Here is a 26,631-nt window from a genome sequence, read left to right on the forward strand (position 1 = left end):
ATGTACTGCTCTGAGAGTTCGAGTATCTTATTTTTAAATGTGTTCCACAAATACTCTACACTGTGTTCCTCTACCAAGCATTCAAATACAGGCAAATAATCAAGAAGCCTTGCGGAAATTGACGGATAGTCGCCTTTGTCAAAAAAGAACAACTTTCTTCTGATACTCTTCGTGATTTTTTGAATTTTTGTTATAACGCCTGCTACTACAACCTGATGGTCACTAATGCCTGGAATGATATCGACGTTACTTACTAAATTAGGGGAGTTACAAAAGAGAAGATCAAGGGTATGCTTAAGTCTTGTGGGTTCTAAAACGTACTGTATCAACCCAAAAGTGTCAACAATGTTCTTCATTTCTAGGTTATTACGGCTGGCATGCAGCACCTCGCATGAATGACTTCGCCATTTTAGATCGGGTAAATTAAAATCACCTGCTAATAATATCGTACGGTCAGACGCCTGTGAAACGATGTCACCTAATAATTGCAAAATACTGGAGTTCGCGGCGGGCGGTCGATAAAACGTCCCAGCTACAAAAGAAAAATTGTTACTGACTGTAACAGTACTCCAGACAGATTCGACAGCGTCATTACCGATATCAAGATTAGCGGATGAAAGGGACGAGTGAACTAACAAGAAAACACCACCTACATGATTCGGCCTATCTTTACGGTAGGCAGTATAATTGTTAGGAAACACTTCATGATCAGAGATGGATGGGTTGAGCCAAGATTCTGTACAGAACACGACATCGGCCTTCACGGTATCAAGCAAGCCAGCGAATTCGTCTATTTTGTTTATTACACTTCGGCAATTCACTACTGCAATAATTAAATCACGATGAACGCAGATGGTACAATTTTCCTGTCATCGTTTAGACAAGGCAACGACTTCTTCCTTTTCATCATCCCAAGTAAATGCTCTGCCGTTTATAATCAGTTTATCGGCTTTTAGCTTAACCAGGTTTTTCTTATCCGCCCTTTTCGCTTTACCATATTCCCAAAGCTTCTTTCGTACAGTGCGCGTTTCGAATGAATAGTCCTGCTCAATGCTGTACTGTGTACCTTTCAAATTCTTGGCTTTTTTAAGGACGACCTCTTTTTCCTTATCAGATGAAAAGTTCACAATAATTGGCCTTTTTTTCCGTTCATTAAAACGGCCTACGCGATGTGCCCTTTGAACTGATGTCAGTTCGTATCCGAGTTGGGCAGTGCAGATGCCCTTAACGAGGGCCTCAGACTGTTCCCAAGTTTCATGCTGGTCATTATCGTCTATCCCGTAAAACACAAGGTTCATTCTACGGCTTCTGTTTTCGAGGTCGATATTTTTCTTTTGAAGAATTCGCATCTGATGAGTTAGATTCTTTATTACAGTGGCTTGCTCATGTACCAATTTCATGACGCTTTCTATATGGCCCTCGGTCATCTCTAGCTTGCTCTTTATTTCAGCTATGTTAGTATCACTGTTAGTTATCCTAGTATCAATATTCTCTAACTTACTCATAATAGTATCCTGCAACTTCTTCAAATAATCCATTTCACCTTTATCGAAAGGCCCAGGATTGAGCTCAATGTCTCCAGAAAGTAGTAGAAGAAGAGCAACATATAGCACTCGGTTCACAATAAAGCGAAATCGCTTCCCATTAACTCCAGTGCACACTCGCACCGTGGTGCTCGCGACACATGCCTTTGTGGGAGGAGCCGGCAACGCTAAAAGTGCTTTAGGAATTTCAAGCATACGAACAGCACTAACCTGCAAGAGCAGAAGTGTTTTGAGCTTCATGTCGGCAAGCGTGCCGGCTCCAATTCCCACGCAGCCAAGGTGTCGCGCAAATATATACGCCAGTTCTGGGTCACATGATGTTCCACACATGCAGCGACTGTCGCCGTCGTAATCGCTCACGCAAGCGGCCCAACAAGGATCGCAGCACTCCTCGTCCAGCGATGAAGATGCTCGAGCTGATGACGCTTTGCGTGATGTATCCGCAGATGGGATGGCAGAACACACGTGTACCGTATGCCCGCCGAACGGCTGATGCGCAGTTTCCGTCCAAAAGACCGCAAAAACCTGCAAGAGCAGAAGTGTTTTGAGCTTCATGTCGGCAAGCGTGCCGGCTCCAATTCCCACGCAGCCAAGGTGTCGCGCAAATATATACGCCAGTTCTGGGTCACATGATGTTCCACACATGCAGCGACTGTCGCCGTCGTAATCGCTCACGCAAGCGGCCCAACAAGGATCGCAGCACTCCTCGTCCAGCGATGAAGATGCTCGAGCTGATGACGCTTTGCGTGATGTATCCGCAGATGGGATGGCAGAACACACGTGTACCGTATGCCCGCCGAACGGCTGATGCGCAGTTTCCGTCCAAAAGACCGCAAAAACCTGCAAGAGCAGAAGTGTTTTGAGCTTCATGTCGGCAAGCGTGCCGGCTCCAATTCCCACGCAGCCAAGGTGTCGCGCAAATATATACGCCAGTTCTGGGTCACATGATGTTCCACACATGCAGCGACTGTCGCCGTCGTAATCGCTCACGCAAGCGGCCCAACAAGGATCGCAGCACTCCTCGTCCAGCGATGAAGATGCTCGAGCTGATGACGCTTTGCGTGATGTATCCGCAGATGGGATGGCAGAACACACGTGTACTGTATGCCCGCCGAACGGCTGATGCGCAGTTTCCGTCCAAAAGACCGCAAAAACCTGCAAGAGCAGAAGTGTTTTGAGCTTCATGTCGGCAAGCGTGCCGGCTCCAATTCCCATGCGTCGCAAGACAAACTGCCTTGCTCCCTTACAGATGGAGGGTGGTGCTTGTTTGGGATTCATGAATGCACTTTATCTTTCTTGATGGCACCAAAACGCCACATCAAGGATATGTCTGTGTGCGTTTAAAAAGGATTGCTGCTGAAGACTAACAGTGCGCATTACGGGCGCTGGATGATGTCAGACGACAAGGATCCCTGTACGATCCAGCGAAACATTGTCTCTATGGCCGTCAGCGTTTTGTTTACGTGGTCGATTTTGCTGGTGGTAACCTTCCAATAGGCGCCGGATCCTGTGATGACACTGATATCATGCGGTAACCACGTTTTTGGTTGAAAGCTGTCAGCTGCATTGTACCATCGTTCGTCGAGTCAGTGCAAAATGTTGGGGTCGAGTGGTGGGCTTGTGCGGTGCATATTTCCGGAATCGTTAATGCTTCCACGGTTATTGCGGACTAGTTGAACTGGCTCCGCAGTCACACGTACACACGATCTGTGCAGATTTGTCTCAATAACCTTGAGTCACCAAACATGACGAGAGATAGCTGTTCTTTTCGTGCAACGAATCACTTAAAAATTTTTGATATGTCTGCAGGAATACGAGTGTTGACTGCTGTTATCCAACAGTAATCGCACAAGGAGTCGTCGGTCTCCAAACTCTTCCCAAATTCTGCCTCTCTGCAATAATACAGGATTACATTCGATGTATAATGAAGGAATGATGACAACAAAAGTGAACAACAAGCATCATCACAGAGTAAGGTACCACGAGATCGGCGCTCGAGCTCCTCCATCTTCCTCGTCCTGTCGCTATCCCGAATCGTCCACCTGCCCGTTTGGTTCGCCCAATAAACCTGTTTACAGGTGTAACTGTTTTCGGCGTTCGTGACAGTTCGCATGATACCTGACGGGGTTTCGGGAGACGTGGGTGACTCATCTTTTCACCGTGGATGTCCCGCTGGCCAGGGTAACTTGCACAGAATTGTCAGCTGGCGTCGCTGGCAGCTACCACACCTAAGATTGAATGATTTTTTGCACATTCTGGTGCTGTGGTTTCGTTTTCCACAGTGGAAGCAACAATTAGCTTACTGTAGCCTTGCCCGCTTCTCTTCGGTAGATAGGTTGACGTTGCAGGCAGCGATGGTGTGATTCTTGCTGTGGCAGAGTGGGCACGCTGATCTGTCAGATCACCGTGCCCATGGGCAAGGTAGACCACGTGAAGGTGATCGCTGACCGTATATTTTCCGTACAATACATTTCTGCGGATATGGGGCTTCTGAGTTTGTCTTGCGACGCATGAAGAGACTGCAATCGGCCCTTTTCCCGGATTTCTACTTGAATGCGGAGAAACGTTAGTAACTCCTTGGCTAGCCGCGTTCAGTCTTCATGCGTTTCGGCGATGCTGGAGGCGCAGTTTAATTTTTCAAATTTTTATCTGTACAAGATGGCAAGATCCTCCGGCAGACATCGCATCAGTGCACAGTTTAAGACCACAGGGTACTGGTCGGATGCAGCTTCTAGGTCTTCCAAGGCACTAACGTGGAACTACTGACTATCGTGCAGCAGACGAAGCCTTCGGACATCTTACGAGCTTTTCACAGGGCATAGTACAAGGAGATTATCAACATGCTCAATCACAAGGAGATGCTCGAGTCCAAAGCGATCCGTGAGGGTTTAGATTGCAAGGTCTTAATTTTGCTCTTCTAAACAAATGCCTTCGACAGCTCGCTTCGCGCTCCTTGTTTGGTAGGTGAGGAGGTACTTCAATTTTTTGATACGCTGTGGCTCGGTATTCTTAGGAATGGTAGCATCGAAAAGGTCCCAAAAGGACTGCCATCCACAAAGACTACCATCAACAGTTAGTATCTAGAGTTTGGCAGTTGAACCGCAAGCGGACGGTGTGCTCTCATCTGCCCTGCTGCTTCGCCGGAGTTTGGAAGTTCTAGGTTGCTTGGCCCGGGTCCAGTGGTTCGCGCTTGCGTTGTGGCTGCCTTCTCACGTTCCTGTAGCCATAACTTGGCTTATGACATGGTGTAAAGAATCTTTGCATTGTACTCGTCTGCTGTTTCCCTTTCATGGTCCAGCTTTTCTTCGTTCGTGGCTGCCAGAATGACGTCGTCGAGCCCGGAAAGTGCCGCTTCTTTATCTTTCAGGATATCTATGTGGCCGGTGGTCTGAGAGGCATCAGGATCCGGTTGCTCCACCAGGTCCGATAACAGTGTTAGGGCTCGGGTGACACAAGCTCTGATCGAGCCACGCTTCTTCCATAAATGGCCAGTGGTCGCCGTTGTCGTGGCGTTCAAGGAAGTCTTCGAAGGGGCGGATTCCGGGTTTCGTGCACCAAATGTAACAACCTAACCGGTCCGCAGGCGTTAATCAGAAATGACCCGTTCATTCGTCATGGAGCCCAAGCTGTTCTTTTCAAGAGCGAGTTTGTTTTGTTTTGTTTCCCTGGGAGGTTGGCTCATACCCACTTAGGGGGATTGGCCAAGAAAGTGTAGTGCAGTTTATCTATAATCATTTTAACTATGTGTAATGAATTGGTATTATAATAAGACTAATGTAAAAATAAAAACAACATAAAAAGAGCAAACGAAAAAAAAATCAAGTTGAGCAATTTTGAGATTTGAGGTGTTATGTTTACCACTTAGCTGCGTTTACTTCACTCTGCCCTTGGGAGTAATAAATAATTTTTTTTTGTTTTTGATTGAAGATCACAAAGGTATACGCTTGGTTGCCTGAATATAATCGCAAACGGCATTGAAAGCATCCCTGTGGCAATGTCCCAAAGCTGAGGCGCCAAAGCTTAGCGCCGTTTCCGCCGTCAATGTAAGACCTATTTTCCGAAATGGCATAACTAGTAACCTTTTTCTAAGTATTTCGTAGCGGCGACAATACAAAAAATAATGATCTAGTGATTCCATTTCTCCGCAGAATGCGCAGAGGGGTGATGTTGTCTGACCAGCTCTGTGTAGATATAGGTTTAGGGGGGGGACACGACATCGAAATTTAGTGATTAAGACTTCGATCTTTCTGGACTGACTCCAGTGGGGTTGCCATGGAAACATGAGGTGGTTATAGTCTGTCCATGTAATTACTTTTTCTATCGTATCAGTGGAGATTGCCGATTTTCGATATCTTATAGCCGTGATATATTCTACATCTGGCAGTATGGGCAAAACTGGCCCATTAAGTGCGGCTCGAGCTAAGGAATCGGCCAATTCATTTAATCTTAATCCACAGTGACCCGGAACCCATAGTAATCTCAGGAGTCTCAACTGCGGCGGTACTAATGTTTTGAATGTGCTTAGAATTCGAGAGTTCTCTGAAGCTGTCAGAGCTGCACAAACTGAAAGAGAATCCGTCATTATTACTGCATTGTTTTGATTTGATGGAAGTTTTCGAAGAGCTAAAATAATCGCCAAGAGCTCCGCTTCAAAAACTGGAGTAAAATCAGGCAGTCTCACTGAAAAGGACCAGTCAAGCAAATCAGAGGCAATGCCTACACCTGCCTTTTGATTATTTACGGAAGCATCTGTGGCTATTATATTTTTAGTTTTTGCATGCTCTAAGTAATCTAATAATATGCTATTTAAAAATTTGAGGGATTGTAATTTGGCGTTTTGCGGGAATATATCATCATACTCAATAATAACATGACAATTCGAGTCATTAGTCTCAATTACATTTCTAATGTTCACATTTATACTTTGTAGATTTTTTTGTACAAACATTATCTGAGGTGTGTGAAACCGTGGCCAATGAGCAAGGAAGAAGGCGTCTGGGTTTGCGATAAAAGCATATTGAGATCTTCTTGCCGGTAAGCTATAAAATTTTAAAAATGCTTGTACGGTCAAAATTCGAAATCGACAAAGTAGTGTAGGCAGGCGCGCTTCCTGGTACAGTACGTTGATAGCCACAAATCTAGGGAGTCCCAGACACATTCGCAGTGCTTCTCGCTCCAAGACAACTAGAGGTTTCGTTTTATAAGCAGGGCCACCCGAGAATAATATGCAGCCGAATTCCATGATGGGGCGCATGTACATCTTGTACAACGTTATCAAGGTGTGCCTCCGTAACCCATATTTCCGGTTACTTAGCTTGTGTAGTAAGCCTGAAGCCCGCTGTGCTTTGGTAGTTATATACTCTATGTGTGGACTCCAGTTAAGTTTGTCATTATAAATGATTCCCAAATATTTTATAGAGTCTACTTGCTGGATGGGTTCCTGTTTATATAGAATTGAAATTGAAAATGGTTCTGCAAGCGGAAACGCCATGAGCGCGCTTTTGTTGACATTTAACGATAACGAAATCGACTGCAACCAAATTTCCAACATGTTAATATATCTTTGTAATTTAAGTTGTAATGAGTAAATACCACAGTCAGCAGCAAAGAGTGCGATGTCATCAGCATAAATGTAGACAGTAACTTCTTGATCTGTTGGAATTGTGCTCATTAAAGCATTAAATAATACTGGAGATAAGACTGCTCCTTGGGGAACTCCGCGCGTTTGTTTAAATCTAGATGAGGAACATCCATCCTTGACGCAGTAGAATTCTCTTGATTTTAAGAATTCTGCCACACACTCAATAAAATATTGTGGGAAGTTTAATCTCTCTAGCGTATTTAACAATATGAAGTGCTCCACACTGTCATACGCCTTGGCTATGTCAAGCGTTACTAAAGCAGCGTATTGCCTTCTTTTACGCGCGAGCTGTATTCGGCTCTCTAAATCAGTATGGGCACACCAAATTGAGAAATCACTACGAAAGCCGATTTGGTTCGGTTTTATTACTAAATTATCTGCCATCCAGATACTTACTCGGCTATGTAGGACCCTCTCTACTAGTTTGACCATGTTAGATGTTAAAGAGATTGGCCTGATATTATCGACTGTTAATCCTCCACCCGGCTTTTTTAGTATAGGAATCACCTTTGCTATCCTCCAATCCTGCGGCACCCATGAGTTTTTTAAGGAGTAGTTAATAACATTGGCGACGTCTCGAGGCGATAAATTGAACAGAATTTTAATCATGGGTACTGTGATTCCATCTGGGCCAGGAGATGCACAGGGTAAATGTTTAATCACGTTGGATACCTCAGTCTGTGTCACTTCTTCAAAGTCAGACTTTGTCGTAGACTTGTGCCAGTTGTTTGGCACTACTGAAGTGAATCTGCTTTCCAGACCTTTACCGATAGCCTCTAAGGTAGTGGTCATTTCTTGTGCCGTCAGATTATCAAAAGCTACATTACCTGGTGATGGCAAGATTTTCCGAGCTCTCATATATCGGAACAGTGCTTTCATATGTTTAGGCTTCGACAGGTATTCATAATGTCTTCTGTCATAATCTTGTTTAGCCTGAGCTACCGTTCTTTTAAAGCCCGCAGCAATGAATTTATAATCGGCCCAGTTTTGTGGGGATTGATTATGTAAGAGCTGCTTCCAAGCTGCCTGACGTCTTCGGTGCTCTCTTGTACATTCATCATTCCACCAACGGCTGTATACTCTTTTTGTGGATTCAACAGTAAATTCGGCTCTTTTGTAGGATTGTTTAATGACTGCGTTTATTTTCAGTGCTTTTTTATCATCGCTCTCTTCCGAGTGAAAAGCCAGTGCTGACTTCAGGTCATTCCTAAATTTAGTGTAATTTACAAATACTCTTACATTTGAACAAGATGGAATTATCGGACAAGAAATTTCAAAACTTATCGGTAAGTGGTCACTGTTGGTGCCACAGTCCAGCGCTTTCCAAGAAGAAGTACTAATGGCTGAACTGACAAAACTTAAATCTAAGGCCGACCTGGAGTGATTACGAATGAATGTGGGGGTTCTGACGTTGAGGCACGTCAGGTCATTGTCCATTGTCCACTCCCACAAGCGTTTCCCACTAAGATCAGTTCTAAAACCCCAACTCGTGTGTTGGGAATTAAAGTCTCCAACTAAAACTTTGTCTTTGCACCACGATTTTGTAGCTAGATCCAAACTTCGTGTGTCTTGAACTCCATCCGGAAAATACATATTAACTAAAGTGAAGGGAGAGCAGTTGGGCAGTGTAATGTCTACTGCCAAAATTTCGCATTCTGGCGACATATGTTTGTATGAGCATTTGACTTTCATACTAATTCTATTACTAATAAAGAGAGCTAGACCCCCACCTCTCGATGGACGGTCTAATCGAAAAGATTGGAAGTTATTTAAATGGAACAAATTATGTACAGATAGCCATGTCTCTTGTAATGCTATAATATCAGGAGCGAATTTAGAAGTCAAGTATATCAAATCCGTAGATGCAGAAAGGATTGATCGGCAATTCCAATGGAGAATCTTAAGCGACCCTATGGTTTCGAAAGAGCTGCTTCCGCTATAGCTTTCTCTAGAATGCTTTCTTTCAAGAAATCCCTCTTTGAAAGGCTCTCCTTTTCTTTCAGATACTTTTTGTTCTTTGTTTGTTTCGGTGAGTTAGTTTTCCTTGACACAGGGGATCTAGATCTCTTCAGGGACCTAGGGTCCAAATCCATGTCATCGGAATCTATTGTATATGCAGCTTTGTCTTCACTTACACTCTGTATATCTACTGCAGAGGGTGCTGTAGACGGAGAATACGATGGTGCGGTTTCAAATTCCTCATTTTGGCTGTGAACACCTATTGCAGAGGCTCCTGCGGGCTGATAAGACGATGGCGCAGTTTCAGATTCACCGTCAGCTATTGGTCGTGAACTCTCAACATGTTGGGATACTAGGCCTGACTCTCCCGCTGTACCAAATATGCGAGTCATCTGGTTAGCCAAAACTTGAGATAGAGAATCGCAAAGGTTAGAAGTCAGTCGTTCCATGGCTTTTTCTAGAGCCTTTTCTATGGCCTCCGCTATATTCAGGGAAATCGGCCCATTTATTTCCGAGAGATGTCGTGCTGCAACACTGGCATACCCCTGAGTTCTAGTCTGTATTTCCGCTAGGGCTTCTCGTCGAGAACAGCGCCTACGCCCTATTATTTCAAGAATTTGCATTTCTCGAGCCTTTGCAGAACAATCAGGATTATCTGCACAGTGTTGTTCGTTGCAGAGACAACATTTCTCTTCTTTAGCTTTGCAGTAATTTGTTTCGTGGTTGTCACCACACACTCGGCATCTGAGTTCTGACCTGCATCCTTTAATAGTGTGACCGTATCGCCAGCACTTCGTACACTGGAGTGGTCGCGGTGATAGCGGTTCCACTCTGTATATTAGTGGCCATGCCTTGATTTCGCTTGGGAGATTCACTCCAGCAAAAGTTACAATTACCGACTCAGTCGGCGTCTTCTGCTTCTCTACTAGTCGTGCACACCTATAAACGGAAATAGCACCAGTCATGGCAAACATCTCTAATACCTCAGACGGGGTCAAGTTAACATCGACACCGCGAAAAATACCTTTCACACATGCCAGATGCGGGGGAATAAAGGCGCTCACCGGATTGGTCGCGAAACTCGAGCACTTCAATAGATCTTGGATACAGAGCTGATCAGATGAAAAACATAGAACACCACCTCTGCCGAACTGGCGGACCTCTGTGATGCTGTGAAAGTGAGACGTCACAGCTCTAAGCTCCGCCTGGATCACTTTCGGATTCTTCATCCGAATGAAGCCGTCGTTGCTAGGGACGAGGGCCACAGGAACTGCGGGAATGCCGTTGCGTAGAAACTGATCCACTGGTATATCCTGTGGCGGAAGTGAAGCAGACCAGGGGCAAGCCCCTGGTCCAGGTGAAGAAAACTGCATCTAAGTGAACTTTTTAGCGCTAAAAGCGCTTACTTAGCTGTAAAAGCACTATAGGAACACCTAATAAAGACAAAGAAACCACAGCCACTACACAAACTTAGGCCAAAACCCCAGAGCAAGCACGACCAGCTACTTGCGTGTTCGAGCGCACGAGCACGAGCCAAGATCGTTTGCTCTCAAGAGCGAGCCTGTCCCCACTTCGTCTTCTTTGATATTCTGGCCCGCTCCAATAGAATATTCTGCAACACCCTATTTGAAAACGGCTCGTTCAGCATCACCGAAGCTTGTGCGCATGCACGTAGTCGCATGCGCTGCCTCGTAGACGCAAGTGCTAGTTTGTTGTGGTATTTAGGCAGGCGTTTCAAACTGGCAGACAATCGCTCCTAATTACAATGCATTTTATACACAATGCGTTAAACATTTAGGATTCATCTTCGGCATTACGAGATGCAAGGCAAAACATTACTGTAAACAATACAAAAAAAAATCTTTCGCTATCAGTGGTTCTTTCAGCCAGAAGATGGCGTGGACTGTGAAACATTTAAGTGCACCATGCGAGTTGTGTATCTGGCTAGTGAGTGCAATGTATGCGGACGTTATACGCTCTGTGTAGAGCGATTGAAGACTGCAGTGCTTTAGAGAATTTTGTTCAAGCTTTTTTGAGGCATTGAACACATCAAATAGCATACAATTTAGGCCTTAACTTAAGCCGTCTCACAGGAAACTAATCCGTCAAAAGCTATGCATGATCTCTCAACTGAAAAAGCTGTAGCCCATCGCATTCATCTCGACGGCTTGTTAGAGCTCCGTGACTTTAACAAAGACTGCCGAAAACATGCAAATGATAGGGTTCCCCAAGAAAGAAGAAAATGTATTCACAAGTCATACTACTTACTGTGTGTAAGCAAAGTTAGCTGACAGTTAAAATGTGATTTATGGTCATGACAGTTACAATGTAATTTATACTGAAGAAAAAGAGTGAACAAACCTCGCTGAGGGCATGGTCCAGCAGTCAAATGTAGGTCGTCTAGAGCAAGCATACCTCGTTCTATGGAAGCCCGGATTTCCAGCTGCACAGGTAGGAATGGTCTCTTTTAGGAGAACACGCGAATTCTTTAAAGCCTCTTACGTGATTCCACCAATTATATGGGAAAAATTCAGTATAGCAAAACATGCTCGGGTTTTTTCATGTGCATTTACGAGAACTTTCAATGATAAATTGTGTTGATTCGAGTGATTGCACACATTGCGTGAGTAAATACAGAGTACAAGTCTAAACCCCGAGAGTGCTCAATTTAGCTACCGTCTAAACTTTACCAACTCTATACATCCAAGCATATCACTATCTTCCTGATACGTGGCAATGGGATTTTTTTTCAGCATATTGTAGAATGAAACACAGCATGCAATGCATTTCGAAGCACTTGTTTCCTGCTTGGAAGAATGTTTTTAGCTGCTATTGGAATGTTCGTTGAAATTTATCGAATATGGTCAAAGTCACTCAGTTTCTCACCTTTCCAGGATCGGTGGAAATGGCGAGAATTAGCGTGAGTGACTTACGTCAGCCATCTCAAATGGGGGTATACTTCTCTATAAATTCTTGCACGTGCTATATATTGTTTTCTTAAGAATTAGAAAAAGAAAAAAAACATGCTGCGCCTACTGTAATTTTTTTCCCTTAAACATACCCGCTTTCCCCCCCCTCCCCAATAGTCCCAACGTTGAATACATTAGACAACAGCAGCGGCCATGCACAACAAAATAACAAGAAAAAAAACAGCGCAATGCCTTTCACCATTACACTCGGAAAAAGTATTTATGAAAGTCTAAGGACTCCATGGTTCTGTATTCACTCTGGGCCTTTGGAGGCTATGCAACCCCCCTAACCACGTTACATACATCGCAATGAATATCAGATATGCTAAGAACTTTTCATAAACTTGGGAAGGTGCGTTCATCTCGTACACCATGTACAAGGAATCAAGAAAGGGGGCCCATGCTTCCAAAAAGATTATAATGACCGGAGCAGAAATTGTAGCTCAAGATTGCTAAAAAGAAATACTACAAGCTGTTGAACTTAGGCTTGTGATAAAAGTTTAGTGTGGCTGCTGTCTATCGTCATACATTTGGGAGTAAGGCATGTACTGTTAGATGTTAATACGACTTTATGCACTCCAGATTTTGATGACAGCTCTCATGATTTTGTCATGAGAGCTATACAACTGTGACAATTGTGTCATTAGTTTATTGCCCGTGCTTTCCACTGCACGTTGCATTCTCTGATGGAATGGTCACCTGGCGCCAACCTCGTGACGAAAGTCTGGAGAGTGCACCTATTTGAGCAGGCTTTCATATTCTCATATCATACGGCATGCCTTGTCATTATCTGCCCTCTATCTTCCTACGTCTCGCGATTGACACCTACAAAATATTTTTCATGGCATCTAATATTTTTCACATGTGACATTACTGCCCTATAAAATCAGAATAAAAGTATCACGCATGTGCGAATGCCGCAGTTTCGCGAGCGAAAACTTCATAAGTTTTTAGGCGGTTTCATGCCTCAAAATAAGCTTTTCTAAAGTTTACTGCCGATGTGTGCAATTTTACAGTGAACGTGTCAGTAGCTAACGTATGGAAAATAATATGTCCAAGATGATCACAAAACCGCACCATGTGAACGCGGTGTGGTGACGACATCTATAAAAGGCAGTGCGAAAGTTGCACCACACTTTTGACAGGTAGTGTGATCATGCCGCGCACCCTTCTAGGGCGTTAGCGGCAACAAGAACACGAGTTAATTCGGAAAAACGAGGCTAAAATATCTCAGAAAGATTATGCTTTTTTTCTGGTCAGATGTCTTTGGGAATTGTGAGGGCTCCCTAATTTCATGATTATTTTCATCCCTCAATATTTTGTGGGTGCTTCGGCCCCGAATTGATGCGGAATTTGACGGCAGGGTTTGTGGCACAGACGTTGTAAAGAATAGAGTGCGGCCGTCGATAACTTAAGTGCGGAATACATATACCCGAAAGGAAAAAAGAAACATACCTCGACACTTCCCTCTGGTATGGTGAAGTTAGCCAGCGTGTGCTCCCAGCGGTGGCCAGTACGTGTAATTGTGTAAAAGAGTTCTTGTTCTCCCATGAACACGGAAATTCTGCAAACAGTGTCATAAAGCATCCCCTAAGTCAGGCTGTTTGAAAAGGTGCAGCACATGACCAAACCCCCTTTTCGTCGTTTTTGTGACGTGCCCTCATTAGTAGGTTTCTATTACTATCTTCAATTTAATGAGGAAAGTCAGGGAATTTCGTGCGCTCATCTTTATTCGCTAGATACAAAAATAATGAAAACTATAGAGCAAGAAACCAAGTATATCATAGATGATGTATTAGTATAGTCGAAAATATTTAAAAAACGTGAAGGGGTTGAGGCTTTGTCCGCCTCGGTGGAACAGTGGCTAGGGGGCTCGGCTGCTGAACCGAAGGTCATGGGTTCGATGCTGGCCTGGGCCATTGAATTTTGATGGAGCCGAAAAGGTAGAGGCACGTGTACTGGGACGTCCGTGCATGTTAAAGAACACCAGACGGTCAAAATTTGTAGAGCCCTCCACTACAGCATCCCTCATAACCTAATACGGTGTTTTAAGCTAGATTCACACGCGAGAGCTAAATGCCACCTTCCGCGGACCGAATAGTCACGTGACTAGTTTAATCTGGCGCAGCAGCAGTCACGTCACATGCACACAGCCGGAGCTACGCTCTCGGAATTCTCCTGCATAATATCGACTTTTCTTGGCACGGAAGGAAAAGTTACGGAGCCAAATCACTTGCATCGTGCCGCCAGCGCAGATTGGGCCAAAGTGGCACCCATATTTTCAACGTGAAACATAAATGTTCCGCCTTTATTTTCTACATGGAGCTATATGAGGAAGGAAGCAGTCGACACTATTGAGACATTCGTATTTACTTTAATTTATCTGTTGTGAATTCGCGTTTTTGAACGCATGAGAAAGTCCCGCCTTTTTACGTGCACCTCAAGCGCTAAGCGGCGTCTGCGTCTACACGAAATGCTGATGGGGCACCTTCTTAACTTTCCGCAGCGTTTCAAGACACGTGCCAAAAGGAACTACTTCGCGCATTGGTACAAATGCAAAAGCTCCGCCTCCGTACAGCTTTCTTTTCAGTGCCAAGAAAAGTCGTCACTGAGTATAAAACACATGAATTTGAAGCCGGCTGCCTGCTTTAGCCATGCCAATCCAACAGAATTTACGCTGAATCCTCTCCATCGAGAGCAGACGATCGTCAAACGGAGGGATCAATATAGCGGCTACACATTTCCATCCGTGTCGCGAGCGGAGGAGAGCGGATGAAGCGAGGACGGCCCGTTTCGATGACGCGTACGTCACGTGATGCGCCATCCGCTGCGAAAATTCCTCCTCCGTTCCCTCATGTGAGTGTACCTTTAGGGACGTGAAACCCCAGATAAAACAAATTTTTGAGGATTTGTGGCGTGAAATGCCGTCGTCCTGATAACTATAACATATGCATTTGTTAGCCCGAATGAATATCCGTACAAAACGCACGCACACAAAATGTATTGAGCTATCCATGTCCAACTTTTGCACTCTATTGAGGTGCCCAGAATGCACTTGCAGTTATACTCACTCGCTGTGTTTGTCGTGAACAGAAAAGTACCAAAAGCTAAAGCATGCCCCGCCTGCCGCAATCAACTTCAACATGGGGCTCTTAAGAAGTGCAGTCTTCTTTGAAATGTTTTTGTTTTCTGCGAAGATGAAGCGACCTGTAAAATAAAAACAAGTTACGTTAAATATTTGTTTGCCTTGCTGATGACATTCTTAGCTTTGTTGTGCAGCTGTTCAAACATGTTATCCACATTCTCTCCGAATTTACGGGAACATGGCCTAAATTGTCGGCCTGCCTTTGTTAACATTTTGCTGAATAAACGAATATTAGGGCGACGTAAACAGGAATGGGAAAAAAAAGACGGGGCAGCGCTGTAGTTTGTCTTTTCTATCCCGTCCCTGTTTGCGTCGCGCTAATATTCGTTTAAGATAGATGATGCCATCGAATCACATTTTATTTGTACTATAACTGCAGCCTCACAGAAAATATATCTTACACTAATTCGGCTAAGCTAATCTGGCTGCGACTAGGCGTTTTTAATTTGATTAATCCCCTTATGAACGTACTGTGTGTGTATATGTAACCCGGAGTCAAGGGATAAACGTTTCCTAAAAGAGTAAAACTGCTTGATTCTAATAGCGATGTTACGATATCAGTAGCAAAATTTCTGCCCCACCGCGGTGGACTAGTGGCTAAGGTACTTGGCTGCTGACCCGCTGGTCGCGGGATCAAATCCCGGCTGCGGCGGCTGCCTTTCCGATGGAGGCGGAAATGTTGTAGGCCCGTGTGCTCAAATTTGGGTGCACGTTAAAGAACCCCAGGTGGTCAAAATTTCCGGAGTCCTCCACTATGGCGTCTCTCATAATCATATGGTGGTTTTGGGACGTTAAACCCCACATATCAATCAGTAGCGAAATTTCTGTTAGTAGTTCACCCTTCCATTGTTACTTTAACATAATAACTAGAAATAAAGTCAACCAAGCAATCTATAATTTCTTTCTTGCGCCTTTCATGTTTGTAGTCATCTCTTTGTAGTCTAGAACTGCAGTATGTAGTCTAGAACTCTTGAAGAGACATAAGGTTATCTAAAATTAGCCAACGTCAGAAGGGCTCTTTAATGTTTCAGAAATTTTATTTAAAAAAGTAATACTACCGACCTAATGGAAATCTTCTCACAGAGAAAGGCATAAAGAAAACAAACAAGCTATTTTCGGAATACGTGGAATTCTACCGTCACATAGAGGGCATCCCAGTGATCTCTAGATATAGTGTAGAAATAAGCTGACACACACCAAGACGATGCGAGAAAGTGCAAGTTGCTGACCATTACCTGGATTTAGTCATACTAATTTCTGTGTTCCGAATATTTGTTTAATTAGACACTAACTTTAATTAACTAACATCAAAAATCATGAAGATGGGTCAAACGTTCCCAAAGAAAAAGCTGTACATTCGTTTGCAAAACGCCCTATTAGACAGTCTCGATCTTTTCAGTTGTTTATTGGCGTTTTTCTGCTCACTACAAATGCCCCTGAGATAAAATATATCATGTAACAAAGCCACTGGCGCACCTACGTGCGCTCTGATTCTGGTTCTCCCTAACGTTCCTAGTACGAACAATAAAATATAAAAGTCAGTTAAATATCTCTCTCTCTTCTATCGACAAATGGCGGAAAAATCTCAATCACTCAGCACAGCGATTGTATCAGCCATTGGCTGATTTGAACATAGCGCGCTCAGTCCTTACTCCAGCTGCCACGGGGGGCCGTGAATTGTCTGCGTGTGCACGAGCAACAGCACCACTGAAAAGCCATGCATTCGAAGAAGGAAGATAAAAAATGCTCAAGGTCGCGAGCCACGCGTGACGCATTTGCTTCCCCCATGCCATCCCTCCCTGCGTAGCTTCCAACGCTTTCGTCGGCACGAGATAAGAATGCAATCGCAGAGTGGATGACAAATCTTTGTAAATGCGCTCGTACTGGAAGGATCCTCAAAACTTTTGCTGTGGTTATTTCGAGAGGTGAAAGACTCTTTGGTCACTGCATTCTTTGGCTCGTTAAAGAAGTGCTGCTGAGTCTATTTAGGTGACAATATTTACACTACAGTTAAAAAGCCACACGTCAAGTCAAGTGTGCTTGTCTTGGTTTATTTGCTGTTATTATATTAGTAGTGCTTTTAGTATTTTCACACAGCTGTCAATTATAATTTCTTCATGCCCCATCTCACCACTTACAGCCTCGTGCTGCTTCCGTATCTTTATTATTGTACTGTGTTTTGTGGCTAAGCTACACACAATACTGGCTCTCCTGAAAGTGGTTGGGGTGTAGCACGAGTCTCCAGCTGCTGGCGATTGCTTCATTGTTTATTGACTTGATACTCACCTCTGTAAGCTCGAAGTGTGTGGTCAAACCGTGGGTAGTCGGGCACTTTTTTTGAAGGGTCGTTGAGCGTCCACGCGATTGCGCTGCTCTTCGACTGCCAACCACACATGCTTCCGTCTTTAAAAGTGCAATGTACTGCATTTCAATGTAGAAGGGAAGCCACATTTTAAAATATACCCTTGAAGTCATAAATCCGACGTAATTTTGAAATTATAGGATATAATACGTTAGCGTCCTACAAATATATATTTAGAATACAAGCATAATAGAACGCACAAGCACTTCACTTGTTTTTATTGCAATAGGAAGAGTATATACACTTTCGGCTGGATTTCGCCGCTGGCGTTGACGTCGGCATCGATCTCATTCACCGTATACGTATCCGTATCCATAAAAATGCAAAAAAGAAAAATATCCCAGAAAAACACTGGCGTGCGGAATCGAACGTGGAACCTCCGCGCAGAGAATGCGAGGAGGTAACCACTGAATCACCGAGAGGCACCTCCTCGAATGTACAAACGGCAAGCTATTCATATCTACCAGTTACCGCTGTTTGCGGGCATCTCGGGGGGGGGGGGGGCTATGGTGTTTTCAGCATTATAAGCAAGATGACGCAGTGAGCGTGCGGCGGCTCTCATCTATCACACGTACTTTGGTCTGCGTAGGGAGTAAGGGAGTGTACGCTCGAGCGCGCCCTTATGTTGCAGTGGACCGAATTGTACGTCTTGGCTAGACTTTTAGTTTCGTCGGAACAATATTGTTGTAGTTACCAGGAGCACAAAAGTCACTGCAATTGTTGTACAGCCTCCGTTTGCGAAAAGGGCGCGCTTTTAAGACACATCAAAGTAACGACTGAGACGCTTATTCACGTTAATCTGTACCTGTGAGTACGTTTCGTGCGTCTTTCTGCGTGAGAAACACGGGGCACGTTTCGATGTGCTTGCCATTATGTGTGTGACCTTTCAATTCGTTGATACTGCGTTAATTGCTTCACCTTTGCGGCAAAGCTGTGACTTTTTACAACATCTGCGGCACAAATCAAAGTGTAGAACTTACATCATACAGTTTCTGGTACTGAACACATGGCTGTTCTCATAATCTCAAATTTAAAATTGTCATAGCGACAGTAAGTTCAAAGGTTACAATTGCCTATTGTAAGAATTTAGCGCAACCTTGACTCTCGCAAATACTCACACAAACACTCACATATTCACTTGCTAACACACTTGACCCGCAGCGCTGCACGCTGGGTGTGTGTGAGTGTGTGAGTGTTTGCAAAAGTCAAGACTCCGCTCAATTTTTAAACAATATAACGAATAACCAACTAGTCTAACAAGTTTTATTGTACAATCATCTAGCTGAAATGAAAAGCTTGGAATAGTTACTACTTTTGACCATCGGGTGACAAGAAATAACAGAAGACACACGCGAGAATACGCTCTCTTTTCGTGCTGTGGGTCTATATCTCCCGCCTCTATCGAAGTACGTGCATCTTAAAACGCAAACACTCGAAAATTGGCAGATCTCACGTTTTATGGGTATCAATGTGACGCAAAGCACGAATGAGGAAGGTTGATATTTCGCTATAAAATGTGCAAAACGTGACGAGGTGGACCTCAATTATGCTGTAGATGACGCCCATACTACCATTATCATGATTGAATGTGTCATTTATCTTCGTAATCTATTCACGTCACGTTATGCCAAATTTGGTATATGTGCAGCGAGCGAAACGACCACGGGCACAGTATGAGCGTTGTATATGGTCATGCTTTAGATGACACACATATCATAATTATCATGTTTGGCCGTGTCATTTATGTTCGTCATCTATTCACGTACGTAATAACAAATTTGGTACATGTGAAGCTAGTTAAACAGACGCGAGCAAACCATGAGCGTGGCATGTAGTCATGTTTTGCATGACGCTCATGCCATGATTATCATGTTTGCACCAGTGATATACATTTGTCATGTATTTACATCACGTAACACCAAATTTGGTATATGTGAAGCTAGTCAAACGGCCGCGAGCCTACCATGAGCACGGCATGTAGTCATGTTCTTATGTGACACGCACCTAATGATTGTCATGTTTGGACCAGTCAAGCACTTTCATCAACTATTCAAGCCCCGTAACACCAACCTTGTTATACGTGAAGCAAGCGAAATGACCGCGAGCGCAGAATGAGCATGGCGTGTTGTCAAAACTAGTCATATTATATATATTGTTGCGTATATGCACGAAGAAAAAGAAGCGTATACGGTGAACGCACTTGTCGCCCAGAGCGACAGAAGAAGAAGAGGATCAGGAGGATCGTTACCCAGTCGGCCGCTTCTGAGCTGCCCCTCGCGACCTAATAAACGGCCCCTTTCAACGTCTACCAGTCTCTTTCAAAGGTAACAGAGTGGTGGAGGTGCGGGGTAAGCGCTTCAACTACGGAACGATCACTGCCACAGCTTCGACGAAGCCGTCGACTTGCCGGTCTCCCACCATCTGCCGTGAGTGACTTCGACATGCCCGAAGAAGCAGGCGTTTCCAGGACGGCACCATCTGGCCCGCTTCCATACTACCGAGTTCCACCGCCCTTCGGAGGAAAAGCCGAAGAAGATGTCGACGCCTGGCTCACCAAGTACAAACGTGCGGGCAAGTCCAACGGTTGGGATGCAGCCGCTATGCTAGCCAACGTAGTGTTCTCCCTGACCGACACAGCATTGCTATGGTACGAGAACCACGAGGACGCACTCACGACGTGGGATCTTTTTGTTGAAGAGCTCAGGGCGTGTTTCGGCGACTCGGTTGCTAGAAAGAAGCGGGCTGAGCAAACACTGTCGCAACGGGCACAGCTACCAGGTGAGACATGCACCACTTACATAGAAGAAGTGTTAAGGCTGTGCAAGGTGGTCTGTGCTACCATGTCGGAAGAGGACAAAGTTGGGCATCTGCTGAAGGGGATTGCTGAGGACGTGTATAATTTTCTAATTGGAAAAGAAAGCCTCAGTTCTGTGTCCGACGTCATTCAGCATTGCCGAACGTTTGAAACGCTCAAGATGCGTCGAATTGCGCCCAAGTTTGGTCGGCTGGCTAACGTTACAACTGTTGCCAGTGTGGACACGAATCCTGGCCTCGACCTTTTCTCTACCATTCGACAGATTGTTCGTGAGGAACTGTCGCACCGAGAAATGTCGTGTTCGACAGCTGACCATCGCGAGTTGTGTCTGCCACGTGAGGCTATGGATGTGCCTCCTTTGACCCAATGGCAACCGACGATGAGCGCGGCAACTGTGGAGTACAGCCCAGCCCCACAGTCAAGAATGACAACCAGATTTCCCGCGTCGCGGTATGACCGACGCTCTCAGCGCATGCCTCCTCGACGCCCGACGTCTCGGTACGACGCACCCAACCAGTACATCCGTCACACAAGAGCAAATGATGACGCTGTATTCATCGACGAGCGGCCGACGTTTCGACCTCGGCCGGTGTGCTATTCCTGCGGTGTGCCAGGCCACATATCGCGATTTTGCAACCGTCGGGTGACTCCTCGGTATCACCAACCATGCGATTTTTCACGACCCTTCGAACAGCCTCATGGTGTCCGGCGGCCGGCCCACATACCACCTGATGACAACTATTGGCCCAGCAACTTCCGCAACTACTCCCCGGCATCTGACAGGAGTTTAACGCCCCCACCGCGACCTCGTGCTCATCGTTCTCGTTCACCGCTGCGTCGCAAAGCGCCCTCTTCGCCACCGGAAAACTAGCCAGCGCGGCCAATGGGGGTGAGGTCGCTGGAAACGTGCTACTAAGAGAAATACCTCCTGTGTGCATGTTTAAAAACAAAGTGCGTGTTTTGGTGGATCATGTGCCTGTGATGGCGTTGGTGGACACAGGTGCAACGATTTACGTGATGAGTGGTTCTTTTAAAGACGTGTTAGGGCGGAAAGTTGTTTTTACCTGGGATGAAACTTCGACGTTCTGTGGAGTGAGTGGAGAGCCATTGCGCCCTATTGGTGTGTGTAGTGCTGAGGTATTTTTGGGAGGCCTTATGATAACGACAGAGTTTGCGATTATTCTTCGGTCGACACATGATGTCATTCTCGGCATGGACTTCTTGCGAGAATGTGGTGCCACTGTAGACTGTCGCACGGGGAAAGTCTTTGTGAGTGGCCAGATGCCTTCAGAACTTCTGGAAACTCCAGCGAATGACCAAACTATGCTGTGTGTCTGTGGCGATACGTTCATACCTGCGTTGTCTACCGTACGTGTTCCTGCTGTTTGTCGCGGCGCTGATTCTGACAGCTTCGATGCGAGCGTAGAACCATTGCACATAAACTGCGTGAAGAAGAATGTGTTGGTTCCCCATTGTGTGGTGTCGATTGATGGCGGAAGAACTGGCCTATGGACTGTAAACTGTTCCTCTGAGCCCGTGACCTTACCCAATGGTTTGAAATTAGCTTCGGTCAGCAAAGAACACGCAACCTTATCAGTGGTCGAGCTCACAGACGTGCCGGAAGAACGTGACGGAACTGGTTGTCACAATTTAGACGGGGCGCTTATGGCAACGATAAATAAGTCGCTTAGCTCAAGCGAGCGCCAAACTTTAATGAATGTGCTGTTGAAGCACGTTTCAGTATTTGACTTTGCGCAGAAGAGCAAAGTAATCCCTATCCCCCTGTCTCGAACGCGCCATACCATCAACACTGGCGCGGCAAGTCCGATTCGCCAAAAACCGTATCGTGTTTCCCCGTCAGAAAGACAAATTATCAACGACCAAGTGCAGGAAATGATGCAAAAGGGAGTAGTACAAGAGTCAGCCAGTCCGTGGGCAGCACCGGTAATCCTTGTTAAGAAGAAGGATGGATCTTGGAGATTTTGCGTCGACTATCGCCGACTGAATGCCGTGACTAAAAAGGACGTATACCCGCTGCCCCGTATAGAGGACGCAATAGACTGCTTACATTCGGCCTCTTATTTTTCCTCCGTAGACTTACGATCCGGTTATTGGCAAATTCCGATGCATCCAGAGGACAAGGAAAAGACTGCCTTTGTAACCCCTGATGGGCTCTATGAATTCAACGTAATGCCATTTGGACTGTGCAATGCACCGGCAACCTTCGAGAGGTTTATGGACACCATTCTGCGTGGCTTGAAGTGGAACATTTGCAGGTGCTACCTCGACGACGTCATCATCTTTGGCCGCACGTTCAGGGAACACAACTCTCGTCTGGATACTGTTTTGAACTGCATCCGAAACGCTGGCCTAATTTTAAACTCGAAGAAATGCCTCTTCGGAGACCGCCAGACGCTTGTGCTCGGGCATCTCGTTGACAAGAATGGCATCCGCCCTGACCCCCAGAAGACAGCAGCAGTTGAGGCGTTCAATGCGCCGCGTTCCGTCAAAGAGCTTCGTAGTTTCCTGGGGCTTTGTTCGTACTTCCGCCGCTTTATTCCGAAGTTTGCCGTATCCTCTCACATGCCTCTTACGAAAGGACAATTCCTTTGAGTGGACTCCGGAGTGCGATTCTTCATTCCGTCAATTGAAGTTTTTGCTGACGTCACGACCCGTCCTTCAGCACTTCAGTCCTTCTGCTCCGACAGAGCTTCATACGGATGCTAGTGGCATAGGTATTGGCGCCGTCCTAGTACAACGTTACGGTGACCGCGAACACGTCATCGCATACGCAAGTCGCTCCCTAAGCAGGCCGGAACAAAACTACACTGTTAAGGAACAAGAATGCCTGGTGGTATTATTTGCAATTCAGCGGTTTAGATCTTACCTGTACGGACGCCCATTCACAGTCGTAACCGACCACCACTCGTTGTGTTGGCTTGTCAACCTTCGTGACCCTTGTGGTCGCCTTGCGCGCTGGGCACTCCGGCTACAAGAATACAGTTTTACCGTCGCTTACAAGAGTGGTCGTCGACATGCTGACGCGGACTGTCTTTCACGTATGCCACTTAGTACAACAGACTGTGAATCCGATGACCTTGACCAGCTTGTAGCGTCTGTGTCGCCTACGTTCCCGGACTATCCCAGTTTCAGAGCAGAACAGCGGAAGGATGCTAAACTGGTACCACTATTCGCCGCTGCATCCGCTTCTACTAGTGCCCGCCGTTTCTGTATGCGTGATGGACTGTTGTTCAAAAGGAACCTCTCCAGTAGTGGCGCGCGTTTCCTTCTAGTGGTCCCGGAGAGCCTGCGAACAGTTATTATGAGTGTCATGCACGACGACCCTACATCTGGACATTTAGGTTTGGCGCGGACGCTTCACCGGACTAAAGAGCGCTTTTATTGGCCTGGTATGCAGAAGTCTGTTGAGAGCTATGTGGCAAGCTGCATGCAATGTCAGCGTCACAAACGTCCATCAACTGGTCCAGCTGGTCTTCTGCAGCCGATGCCTACTCCAGGCGCACCTTTTGAACAAGTGGGTATTGACTTTCTGGGCCCCTTCCCAAAATCGGCTAAGGGCAACCGATGGATAATTGTTTGCGTCGACTACCACACACGCTACTGCGAGACGGCGGCCGTCCCCTCCGCAACTGCCAGTGAAGTCTCGTCGTTTTTGTTACAGTACGTCATCCTCCGACATGGCCCACCTCGCCTGATTATCAGTGATCGTGGACGACAATTCACAGCGGATGTCGTGGAGGAGCTACTCCGTTTATGTGAATCCCGCCTGCGTCACTCGACACCATACCATTCCAAACTAATGGGCTGACGGAGCGTACCAACCGCACCATTATCAACATGTTGTCTATGTATGTTTCCTGCGACCACAAGAACTGGGATGACGTACTCCCTTTCATTACTTACGCGTTCAACACCGCGAAGCATGAGATTACAGGCTATAGCCCTTTCTTTTTGCTTTATGCCCGTTCGCCCCGGTACACAATCGATACGATATTGCCTTTCTGTGACCACGACAACGTCACTGTCGCCGAGACTCTCTGCCTCGCCGAAGAGGCGCGTCGCATAGCTCTACTGCGCACATTGGCATCGCAAGACAAGGCGAAGGCACGCTATGACATTCACCATCGACCAGTGATTTATCGCCGTGGTGATCTGGTGTGGTTGTGGACTCCGATGCGCAAGCGCGGGTTATGCCAAAAGTTTTTGGCCACTTACGATGGACCTTTTGTGATTGTCGACAGACTTACAGAGGTCAACTATGTAATAGCTCGTTTTACGGCGAGTGGTCGACGAGCTGCCAAAACTCAAGTGGTTCATGTTGCCCGCCTGAAACTGTACACGCCACGACAACTCGACTGACTCGTCCGGCGGCCTTCGTCTGCGTGGAGAGGAATGTTGCGTATATGCACGAAGAAAAAGAAGCGTATACGGTGAACGCACTTGTCGCCCAGAGCGAGAGAAGAAGAAGAGGATCAGGAGGATCGTTACCCAGTCGGCCGCTTCTGAGCTGCCCCTCGCGACCTAATAAACGGCCCCTTTCAACGTCTACCAGTCTCTTTCAAACGTAACAATATATATATATATATATATATATATATATATATATATATATATATATATATATATATACATATATATATATATATATATATATATTTGACATGTATGTCATAATTTCCACTTTGAGTATGTCACTGATATTTGCTATGCCGTCAGGTCATACCAGCCCAGTTTTTCAAAATGTGATGTGAACGAAACCACCGCAAGAGCAGCAAGATCATGAAATGTAACTCATGACATTACACATTGTCACAAACGACTTCAATTTTCGGATCGTCCGTGGGCCCCATCTTCCATGGAAGGGCGCTTTTGTGTTGGGGGGACGACCTCCGGCGACTATAACGACCCAGCGTGGCGCCGGCTAGTCTTCCCTGCCCCTGTACTGGAAGGGGCACCGGCGGTCTAAACAAGGAAAATTACCCCCAGATGAGACGGGGTCACGTGTACGCCCCTGAAGAGGTTTGGACTGCATCGGAATAGGCAGTTGACGTACAGCCAGCCACAAGTGCGGTCGTCGGTGTCGCGTGTCTCGCGTGGGCGACGAGCATGGAGTGACCCGCGCAACGTATTGAGACGGCTGCAATTCCGGGCACCCTCGTTGTCTACCAAGCCGGCGAGATCGTCAGCGGCACCCGTCAACTCCCCTAAGTGCACCAAGAGCTGGCCTGGTCCGTATAGAACTTTTTAGTGTGACTTTTTTTAAACGGTTAAATTGTTATAACCAGCCTTTTTTATTATTTGTAATTGTGTGCACTGCAACGCACGTAGAAATTCAAAAGCGCTACTATAATCTTTTACATGTAACTTTTCTTGTATCTCCTTTGATTCATGTCCTTAGTTTGTTAACATTCCACGTATTTGTCTTTTGTTTGTGCCTCTTGTAGTGTTCTTATAGAGCATAGTTTGTTTTATAGCCTTTCTTTCTCATCGCGTATCAGTTTTCTTCCTCTGTTAATTTTGTTAACTCCTGCATTTGCCCTTGTTTCAATTAAATGCTAGTTCATTTTGCATAAAGTCTCCGTGTCTGCTTATGAGTGCGTTGGTCAGGCCCACACATCACCACACGTGCAACCCCGCACGGGTCGACCAACCCGCAAATAAATTTGAAATGTGCCATTTTGAGGCCTTTCAGGCGTCGTAGGCCGAAGCCTAAAGTGGAAGCCTGCGAGTCTGCCACACGTCGATGTTGGATCGGCGGGGCCTCAGCCGAAATGTGTGACACACATACATGTGATAATTTTTATGTAATGACTAGTAAATTATGGTTGTCAAACAGTCATGTTATGCCACACCAATTTCGGTATCGATAGCACGATCAAAACGGCCAGGACAGCTAAAGTCCTAAGTGGCCAGATAGATAGATAGATAGATAGATAGATAGATAGATAGATAGATAGATAGATAGATAGATAGATAGATAGATAGATAGATAGATAGATAGATAGATAGATAGATAGATAGATAGATAGAAACGCTTAAAGTTGCCGAAGTTCGCTAAGTCCGCGTTCACACTGAGCATTCCGGCCGCCGAAAGTGCTCCGAATCCGATTCGGCGGCGGCTAGATCCGTCGAAAGGGCCCTCTCCGCGCCGATCGCTCTCGGACCGATTTTTGTG

The 26,631-nt window shown here is 45.7% G+C and overlaps 1 protein-coding gene across 2 annotated transcripts in view; it reads right to left on the bottom strand.

Annotated features, from left to right (window-relative positions):
• LOC119169732 (MAM and LDL-receptor class A domain-containing protein 1-like) overlaps positions 1-26,631 on the bottom strand; it is a 336,454-nt gene that overhangs the window by 142,976 nt on the left and 166,847 nt on the right. For both annotated transcript variants that reach the window (XM_075886851.1, XM_075886852.1), the window contains exons 23-26: positions 17,545-17,679; positions 15,185-15,320; positions 13,569-13,677; positions 11,506-11,587 (exon numbers count right to left, since the gene is read on the bottom strand). In XM_075886851.1, coding sequence (XP_075742966.1) covers positions 11,506-11,587; positions 13,569-13,677; positions 15,185-15,320; positions 17,545-17,679 — 462 coding nt within the window. The remainder of the gene's footprint in view (positions 1-11,505; positions 11,588-13,568; positions 13,678-15,184; positions 15,321-17,544; positions 17,680-26,631) is intronic.

The sequence above is a fragment of the Rhipicephalus microplus genome, chromosome 2 (assembly GCF_043290135.1).
Source record: "Rhipicephalus microplus isolate Deutch F79 chromosome 2, USDA_Rmic, whole genome shotgun sequence".
Lineage (NCBI taxonomy): Eukaryota > Metazoa > Arthropoda > Arachnida > Ixodida > Ixodidae > Rhipicephalus > Rhipicephalus microplus.